Here is a 10285-nt window from a genome sequence, read left to right as displayed (position 1 = left end):
AACTTTTTTACGGAAAGAAAAACCAAAATAGAAATTTATTTTTTCGAAATTGAGGAATTTTCTCAAGAACCTAGATTCTGCCATGTCCAGGAAGTCTAAACAAGGTTGAACTGGACTTGTACTTGGGCCCATAATAGTATGGTCTTCTTCACAACATAAATATGGGCCTTAACGTTGGGCTGGCAGCTAAAAAATGAAAAAAACACACACAGATTATAAAGGCTCCTTCCTCTCATACAAGATCAACGAAACCTTAAAACAAACAAACCTCCTCTAGGGTTTCACAGTAAAAATTGTCAGGTTATCAAACCATGCACAGGTCTGCAATTTCACGCCTTAGAGCTCTCAAGGTCAGTTGTTTGAAACCCAATGCAACCTAATCTCTTTTTTGTTTCTCGAGAAAATTCTTCAAGATTGAATATCTCTCGCCCTCTCTCTCTGTTTTGTTTTATGACAAAAATGAAGCTAAAGTGAATGCTTGACTTGATTAATTACATCGATTAACAGTTGAAGTGCAATCTCTCGCCTAAAATCCTTTGCTAAACAAACCGAACCCATAATGTTTTTTCAAGTTAGATTACTGTTTTCTGTATAGTTTAGCCTAATTAGACTCCATTTTTTTTTCCTTGAATGTGGAAAAAGTCGATTATAGGATAGAGCTTTTATGATAATGTGACAGGTAGCTCGGATCATATTTTTTTAGTTTTCTTGAGTAGATTAACTTTGCATCCTCAAATACAATTGGGAGTTTGTGGCTTAATTAGTGGGCTATTGGTATTTTTTTTTTCGTTCTTTTCTTTAATTAATACAGTTGATATGGTTGATTTGACTAAAACGTGACACTGTCTTCCTTTTTAATGGTATTTGCATGAATAGGGTTGTGCCGGCAATTTGGGAACCGCCCGGTATGCTACTTCAACTGCAGTAGCTTCTAGGCCATCCACACCAGGCTTCTTTAGCTGGCTGACTGGAGAACAGGCTAGCTCTTTTCCTCCCTTGGAAGTACCACTTGCTGGCGTTGCCTTCCCACCTTCATTGCCTGATTACGTTCAACCAGGAAAGGTTGAATCAAAAGTTCTGGAAAATGGTTTGATGATAGTCTCGGAAGCATCATCGGTATGCTCCTATTGTTTCTAACCATTCTATACTTTATTTTACTGTACTCTGAGTTTATTTTATGAGTGAGCTATAATTATTAGTTTCATTTTCTTGTTTTGTAATCTTAAGAAGCGTATTTGGTTGGTTTATTAGAATCCTGCAGCCTCAGTAGGATTATATCTTGATTGTGGTTCTGTCTATGAAACCCCCATTTCATGTGGAGCCACCCATTTGCTTGAAAGGATGGCATTCAAGAGCACTAGAAATAGGAGTCATTTGCGCATTGTCAGGGAAGTTGAGGCAATCGGGGGTAATGTAGCAGCTTCAGCATCTAGAGAACAGATGGGGTACACTTTTGATGCTCTTAAGACATATGCTCCTGAGATGATAGAGCTGCTTATTGATTGTGTAAGGAATCCTGTCTTCTTGGATTGGGAAGTTAATGACGAGGTAATCATCTTAGATCTTGCCTTTTTTCCCCATTCTGATCTAGTTAAAATGTGATTGCCAATGTTGTTGTTCATAATTCTCCAATGGTCCTTGGTAGGTTCCTTTCTGTTATTTATATATTGTCTTAGGTTTTGATGGATCTGTGTCCTTGGATGCTTTAATATTAGATGATGCATCTCCATAGCTGTATATTTATTTATTTTATATTTTTACTATAATGTGCGATATCATCCACTAAATTACATTCATCCACCATTCCACCCTGCAGGTGATGCAAACATATTTATTTCTAAACATTGAATTTTTATTTCTAAATATCAATGTATTTTTATAAATATTAAAAAAGTTGTACTACCAAGTGACAAGTTGACTACGTCTTTTTAAATTGTTTCTGGGTGCTCTGTTGTATACCATGCTTTCTGCATTTGTAAACTCTTATCTATGTTTGCACTGCTTCACAAATTTTCTTTATGTTTCCTTTGTATTTCACTTGCACTGTTGAAGAATGATGGACGTTTCTTAGGACATTCTGTAGTTTCTGTGTCTGATACATTTAGTTCATGTTTGTGGGCCACACTTGAGTGTTGCTCTCTGTCGGTTTTCTACCATAACTGATGCCTCCATTATACCTGCCCACACTTACTCATCTTTGTTAGAGTCTGCACCAAATGTCTTGATTTTATTAATAGTCCAATGTTTTGTCTGTACAGCTGAAAAAGATGAAAGTTGAAATTGCAGAGCTCTCTAAAAATCCCGAAGGCTTACTGCTGGAGGCTATCCATTCTGCTGGTTTTCTTGGTCCATTGGCGAATCCTCTCTTGGCTCCAGAATCATCACTAGACAGATTGAATGGTGATATTTTAGAGGAATTTGTGGCTGTAAGACCATGGAACTTTATGAATACTGAACATTTGTCAATATGCTATGCACCCTTTTACATTCATTAAACTTTGTGCTCTCCTCTCTGTCTATTCTTTTACTCATTGATTTCCGATGTGGAATTTCAGAAGCATTACACAGCTCCTAGGATGGTCCTTGCTGCATCTGGTGTTGAATTTGAGGAGCTCATCTCTGTTGCGGAGCCACTGCTTTCTGACCTCCCACAGGTTCCACGCACTGATGAGCCAAAATCTTTGTACGTTGGAGGGGATTATCGCAAACAAGCTGCTTCACAGGTCTATATTATTTAGCACCCATTGATTATCTTTTACCTTCTTTTTTTTTTTGTTTTTTTTCATCATTAATATAATTTATATTTTATTTATCCAAATTTTCTTTTAATGGTGCTTACATGTGTGAATTCTTATGAGGCCAGTTGGCACATGTTGCTCTAGCTTTTGAAGCCAGTGGGGGATGGCATAAAGAGAAAGATGCTATAATGCTGACTGTTCTTCAGGTTATGCATGTTGACTTTGCTCTCTTAGTTTGTGCATGATATTGTCTTTCTTATTCCATGGTTGCCTTATACATCCTATCTTTAGCTTATCAGTTCTGCATTTCATTAGAACAAATGGAGTGTATAACAGTCATAATAATCTTTACAGATGCTTCTGGGAGGAGGTGGCTCATTCTCTGCAGGGGGGCCTGGAAAAGGGATGCACTCACGACTTTGTAAGTTGCATAGTTGCTCCTCTGTATTGTTACTATAGCCTAATTACTTGCTTTTGTACCATTTACCTCTCTGACTTCTGTGTAATTTTGCCAGTTCCTGCATATTGTACCAAAATGTTAGTTCATGCTTGCTTTTTTTTTGAATGCTTTGGAACACAGATCTCCGTGTCTTGAGCAAGTATCCAGAACTCCAATCTTTCTCTGCATTCAACAGCATCTTCAATAAAACTGGATTGTTCGGCATCTATGCTAGCTGTGTAAGACCAATGGCATATGTAATTTTGTGTTTAAATTTTTCCTGATGAACTATGCTGTTCTGGTTTTTTAATTTTTTTGGAAACACTTGTGTGAGTTTTGTGAACATCCTTGCTTGTGTGCGCTGTTTTACTTGAGATCCTTTTGTTGCCTAACTTTGATTTTGGTAACAATACTTTTCTGGCTTTTCTGTTCATGATGTGCATGCTATCATGCATAGCCCTTGAGTGACATAATGCATACTGTCAGTACATATTTAGAGCTCATTTGCTTTTGCGTTTCAAAAGCACTTTTGAAAAATCTTAATTTTTTTTTTCTTTGCTTCAAATTATTTTTTTATGATGTTTTCATATTGTGTTAGTGCTGATGTCAAAAATAAATTTTAAAAAATAAAAAAATATTATTTCGATGTATTTCCAAGCGAAAAACACTTTGAAAAACAACCGTTACTACAATACCAAGCGTGCTCTTAGTCTGTTAATTGCTTTTAAATTAGTTGGGTGGGGATAGCCTTGCAGAAGTTTACAAAATATATATATATATATATTATATTATATATATATTTTTATATGGATGCTGTTGATGGTACTCAAAGCTTGACGTCTTTTATTGAGTTCAGGGCCCGAACTTTGTGCATAAAGCAGTTGATTTAGCAGTGGCGGAACTAATTGCTGTTGCTACACCTGGACAAGGTTTCCCTTTTGCACCTCATTTTGTGTATTGTATAGGCTACTTCTGCCTCTGCAGCATTCTTGATAGAGCTCCCCCCCCCCCTCTACTTCTCTTTGTTGCAGTTACCCAGGAACAGCTTAATCGTGCTAAAGAGTCCACAAAATCTGCAGTTCTGTTTAATCTTGAATCTAGGGTACTCTCTCTATCCCTCTCTCTCTCTCTAGGCCTTTGTGTTTGCTATGTCTAGGGCCTCTTGGCCATTGCACTTCACTGTACCCTCTCAATACCTCTGTTCTAGTTTGTTTTGTAGTTTCTTTTTGTTTATTATGGTTATGATTGTGCTTGGCACAGATGATTGTAGCTGAAGATATTGGGAGACAGTTTTTGACTTATGGAGAAAGGTATTGGAAGAGCATTATGCACCCTTATTCTCAATCTACAATTCTGTGATCAGAGTTCTTCACCCTTTTTTTTTGGTATTCTTGCATCTTTGTACTGGTGTTGTATGCATGTAAATAAAGCATGCCTTTCAGAATATGCCCACACTATTAGGTTCCCTCTCATTGTGGTTATCTTATGGAGAGTGTGAAGAATGTCCTGAAATTTGTAGCGGTTCGGCAATCAAACCATGAGGTTTTTTTTTTTAGAATCAGTGTGTTCCATAATTCTGATTAAAGTTCAACAATTATTTTCAGAAACTCATTTCTTTGGCGGAGAAGAGGGGGATGTTGCAGGGCAAAGCCTTTTAACCCCTATATAACTAGATTTCAAGATTTCCTGTGGATTATTTTGTTATTGACAGTAAAGAAAGGCTTCTTGAAGTGGGGGACAAGAAGTATTTGAAAATATTCGTTTCTTATATTATTTTTTGCATATAGTGTCTGCTCTCTAGATTCAAACTTGTGCTTTCTGTTTGAAGATTGTGCACCAGCAAGGGCTCCTAGAATTTAGAATAGTTGATTTTACCTTTGGAAAAACGCACCCTTTTAATTTGCTGTTAATTTTGCCTCAGGAAACGAATTTAAACCTCATTTTGGTGATATGACTATTTCTCATCTTCTCAGGAAGCCTGTGGAACACTTTCTGAAGGTTGTGGATGAAATCACATTGGATGACATTACTTCCATTGGATGCTCGCTAATTAGGTCACCTCTAACAATGGCATCTTATGGGGACGGTAATGCCTAATTTTCAATTGTAACTGAAAGGAAATGCCTAATTTTCAACAAGTTATTGGATGTTTCAGTTGGTTGGCACTATAATCTCATTGTAACTCTTTTGTTCATTGGTGGCAGTACTTAATGTCCCCAGCTATGAAAGCGTTAGCTCCAGGTTCGAACGGAGAGGAAAGTAAGGAGCTGTGCAATCGACCATCATCTTTGGACCAACTGGCCACGTTGGAGCCCTTCTCATTTTGTTTCAATTGTTGAATAAAGGAATTTGGTAAAGAAACTTTGTCCATATGAATAGGGAGAAATACAATCCATGGAAAACTATAACCAACAGATTCATGTAATGACCTGTTCGGAATTTGGATGGATCATGAGTGTTCATGTCCATGATTATTGATCATGGAAAGTTTTGGATATTAGTTTTCTTCTTTTACCTTAATTGTACTTCAAATGGAAGTGAAGGAAATTGAGCTATGATTTGTTATTTAGATATCCCAAATAAAAACGCACGATCCTGTCTCTTTGTTTGTTCTTGTCTCGACGACTGGTCTCTTTTATTTATTTAATTTAGCACAATTGTACGGGATATGAACAAATTAATTGCTACATCAAATATTTTCTTTTAAAATTCCTCGTGCTAAATTTGTTGCAATACCTACCCAATCGCGTTACTAGAATGTCAAATCTGTGTTGTTTGTTCTGAACAAATGAATAACTCCACAATTGACAAGCTAAATTAACAAAGGAAATTTTGAGTAAGAGATACTCTTTACTAATTGAAGTTGCTAAAACACACAATTATTCTAGTGCTTCTAATGCCTATGTGCACTTCCACTTTTCTTAGAGGGTGGTCTTGGTTGTTTTTTATTTAAAAATATATTGAAATAATATTTTTTTATTTTTTAAAATTGGAAGAGAACTTGGGAAGAATTGTCATCTTGTTGAACCTCACAGCAAGCTTCAAGGAAGTGGAAGAAAAAGAATTGAATCGTCGAAATGGCTTGCAGGTTGTTGGCAAGATGCTTGCTGAAGGTCGCCATCGATCCTAATATTGTAATTAACTTGCAGCAGCATCTTGATTCTCTCAGGAGGAATGGGAGAACTGCGGAAGCCATGGATTTGCATGAGAAAACATAAACACCAAGGTTTAGGTCCTGATTCCATAGCATATCCAGTGCTTGAACGATTGCGAAGTCGTTCATATAGAAATGTCAAGAGTTCGCAGGCAGAATCCAATCACAGGTTGAGTTGTTGGCTCTTTAAGGTGAGGAAGATGATCATAACAGCCGCCCTAAAGTTTTTAATTCAATTTCCTGGATGCCTTTTCTCTTGCTTGAATCTGTTTTTGGTAAGGCAACCGCATTGGTTTGGAGGATTGGATGCTGAGTTTCGATATATATTTATTCTCCCTCAATATGCTTTTGAAAATATGATTTGTTGGTCCCAAGGAATAGCATTACTTTGAGCAAGATTAATAATCAGTACAGTGTTTCTTTAAAAGAATTCCTTCCTAATTACTGCATAATAAGTAATAAAATGATATATTTGACAGGGTTGCAACTTAGGCTCAAAACTGAGGAGACCAAAACTGACAAAAAGGATGAAATTAGAGCCAAAATTGATCAAAAAACTTGGACGCAAAATAGATTTCAAGTAAGGTAAGGTGGCCTAAAATCGGTACCAGCAACTCGACAAACAAAGCTGCCAAAATCTCAAGCAAAGAAGTCATAATAATCACAACACCTTCCCTAATAAAAGATGTTATACCACAATTGTACTTATCTAATCTCAACAACACCTTCTCTAAAGAAAATTTTCTTCATACCCAAAATAAATAAAATAGTGGATTCCATTATTGGTTTTGTGTTTCTCAGTTATTTTAATACGAATTCAAGATATCACCAGATATTCAGGCATTCTAACAAAAAAAAAAATTATCACAGATAAAAGAATGTTTTATTACCAAATTATACAATTTGGAGTGAAGAATGTTAGGGCTATATATAAAATATAGTTAATGATGTAAAATTATCCCTTAGATTGCTAATTTTAGATTTTGAAGAAAGTTTGCATATTGACCCAATAACAACCTTACCTTGGATAACCAAAGTTATATGAAATTGATTACCTCAACCTTACGCCTAAAACAAGATGCGAACGAAAATTATAAATCACAACAAAGTTGATGAATCATTTGAAGAGTTTGCAAGTTCATTCAAGAACTTGGTATATGAATTATTCAACCACACAAATAGAAATAAGCACACAATATAAAAAAAACTTTTAGATAAAATTCATCAACCTCAAAATAATATTAACAATTGGTTTGTATAGTAAAAACTTAACCTTGATTTGATATAATGAACTCAAACTTGATAAATAAACCTTCACACATTAAAAACCTTAAATAACTAAAATAATAAAATAAAACTAACCCAAATAACCCTTAAATGTTTCAAGCCCTATAAAAAATCTAAAATATAAATAAATAATAGCCCATGTAATTAAAACAAACTCAAAGTCGAGTTTTGTAATTTGTTAGCAGAATTGAAGCCCAAATTCAAATGAATAGTTCTCCAATGTATTGATGAATTAAAAGGTCTACCATGTCACTAGAAATATATGGATGTCTACTTTTCAATTTAACTAGAATCACATCAAAATTCATTTTGTAGCTTCAGTTATGGCCAAAACAGTAGCAAACATCAAAACTGATAGATTTGAATCTTCTTATTCAAATCTTTATATAATGTCTAGAAGCTCCTCTAAAAACTCTTCTTGAACATGAATCAAATTAATCAAGGCTTGTTCTTTATTATTTAATATCCACTTGAAATCCACCTTAGCCTATATTTCTTGAAAAAATCCATTAATTGCCTTCTTGAATCTCTTTGCTCTAAGTCTCGTGACTGAACCCAATCTAACCTCTAATGGATCTCTTGGTTTTGAAGCTAAGATTGCATTAGTGAATAAGGTTTCTAGAGCTCAATTACATAGAAACATGGATATTTACATTGATAATATGTTGGTCACAAGACATGACTTTCGAGCAAAATCTTTACAACCTTTAATAGATCTTCTGCATTTTACGCTAGTGTATGAAATTAAATCCCATGAAATATGCCTTTTCCATTAGAAAAACGTTCATAGGAATTTTTTATTTTTTTTTGTAGATAGCAGATGGATAAAGCTGAATCCTAAAAGGTCCAAGTTATCCTTACCATGACTCCACACATTCAATGATAGAAGGCCAAAGGCTCATTAAGAATTGTCATCTTTTAACATATTTATCTTTTACCTTGGAGAACATTACTTGTCATTCTTTAATTTTTTTTAAAAAATATCTCAAATTTTGAATGGATTTTAAAGAACTAAAAAAAAACTTTTTAAGAGCTTAAAACATGTATATCCTCTTTAAAACTTATGTCTTAATCTTAGAAGGTAGAATATTTTTGTTTACCTAGAAGTTATGAATTTGACAGTTAGCATGATGTTGGTTCAAGAGGAAAAAAGGGTTTAAAGTTTTATGTACTATACTAGCAAGATCTATTAGGAGTCAAAGACTAGATATTTAACTTTGAGAAAGTGACCATCATCCTAGTAAGTGCTAGAAAAAAGATGAAGTCATGCTTCCAATCACACAAGGTAATCAATTTGGTTGACCAATTCTATTAACAAATTACTCACAAGCCAAACATGTTAGAGCATATAATGAAACAAACTATCAAATTAGGAGAATACGACCTATAATATCCATTAAGATTGGTCACAAGGACCAAGCCTTGGAAAATTTTATCATAAAATACTTATTTATAAAGTTGACAATGCCCAAACATCACATCACACTCAATTCCACAATGAGCCCGTCATAAGAAAACTTTACTTGGATGAGTCCTTTAATATTCACAAATATGGGGTTAGGATTATTTTAATAATCCTTGTCACACCCGGACATCGCGGCGACCGATTAAAAATCTTCATGAAAAGAATGGATTTCTAGCATTTTATTATTTGATGGAGGAATGGTCTTGTTTAAGAAGTCACCACCTAGTAGTATGGTCACTAGGAACCCTAACTGGTCAACAAAGATTCTATAGTACGAAACTGGTTACGTAAAAAGAAAGATATTATCACGCCTTAACCGTCCTGCCTGAGGCAAGCTGCATTGCTGATTTTGTCATAAATTGCTAATATTTTCTTGGTTTATACTATGATGGTTTGCGTTTAATATTCTTGACTCTAGCGCAAGTGAATATTCAACTACGGATACTTCCAACTCTAGTATTGATAACTATTACATATCTATAAAAACAAAATAAATTTAAATTAATGTTTTTATTCATGACTCTGGCGTCATTGAATAAACAAATAAAATAAATTTATTTTTACGCATACACAAAGTTGAAATTCGCATAAATTAGAGCTTAATTCTAAAATTTTGCATCACCACCATAAATTTTTTAAGGGAAGGAAAGAGAAATAAGATAAAATAATAATAATAATAATAATAATAATAAAACATTGCTAGCAATAAACCACCCCACCAACTCTATGAGTTTTTTGGCTGCTTAACTAATAGAAAAAAGGGATCAAACGTTTTGCTAGAAGACTACAAATGCCTCTCACACAGCACTTTTATTTTTTTAATTATATTTTATATCTATAAAAAATATTAAATTGCACTTCAGTCAACATGATAAAAAAATAAAATTATAAAAATATAAAAAAATCATTAGATATTAATTACTTAATTGTACTTTAAAAATATGAAAAGATTAAATTATTTTTAATTAATTTAGTAATGAGGAATGAAACACGTTTCAATTAATTTATCAGCCTAAAAGGTGCCTCGTCTAACATGATATTCGGCTATCAATTAAATAAGGAGGTCACAGATTTTGAATGATCTCGTATGATCTGTCTCTGTTTTTTTTTTTTTTAATAATTATGTCTTTGTTTTTTTCTGCTTTCTCTAATTAAAACACCATCACAGATCTTGGCCAGAGAATTGAATCGAAATCGACCGA

At 34.2% G+C, this 10285-nt stretch overlaps 1 protein-coding gene across 1 annotated transcript; it reads left to right on the top strand.

Annotated features, from left to right (window-relative positions):
• The first annotated feature begins 203 nt into the window (after nucleotides 1–203).
• On the top strand, nucleotides 204–5786 carry LOC118042589 (mitochondrial-processing peptidase subunit alpha). Its single transcript, XM_035050303.2, has 13 exons — nucleotides 204–350; nucleotides 877–1116; nucleotides 1252–1548; nucleotides 2259–2426; nucleotides 2556–2723; nucleotides 2864–2944; nucleotides 3093–3159; nucleotides 3319–3416; nucleotides 4034–4106; nucleotides 4209–4279; nucleotides 4438–4487; nucleotides 5151–5263; nucleotides 5382–5786. The coding sequence occupies exons 1-13, from the start codon at nucleotides 312–314 to the stop codon at nucleotides 5438–5440; spliced, it is 1524 nt and encodes a 507-aa protein (XP_034906194.1). The 5' UTR covers nucleotides 204–311; the 3' UTR covers nucleotides 5441–5786.
• Nucleotides 5787–10285: the final 4499 nt, after the last annotated feature.

Source organism: Populus alba, chromosome 1 (genome assembly GCF_005239225.2).
Source record: "Populus alba chromosome 1, ASM523922v2, whole genome shotgun sequence".
Lineage (NCBI taxonomy): Eukaryota > Viridiplantae > Streptophyta > Magnoliopsida > Malpighiales > Salicaceae > Populus > Populus alba.
The sequence above is the reverse complement of the archived record's forward strand: the minus strand, read 5'-3'. Positions and strand labels throughout refer to the sequence as shown.

Bases quoted from the DNA above. Each gene is read 5' to 3' on its own strand.
- LOC118042589 (XM_035050303.2), top strand. From the start codon at position 312: ATGCACAGGTCTGCAATTTCACGCCTTAGAGCTCTCAAG. The intron at 3,160-3,318 runs GTAAGTTGCATA...TTTGGAACACAG, and splicing joins AGGGATGCACTCACGACTTT to ATCTCCGTGTCTTGAGCAAG. The intron at 4,488-5,150 runs GTATTGGAAGAG...TCATCTTCTCAG, and splicing joins TTTTTGACTTATGGAGAAAG to GAAGCCTGTGGAACACTTTC.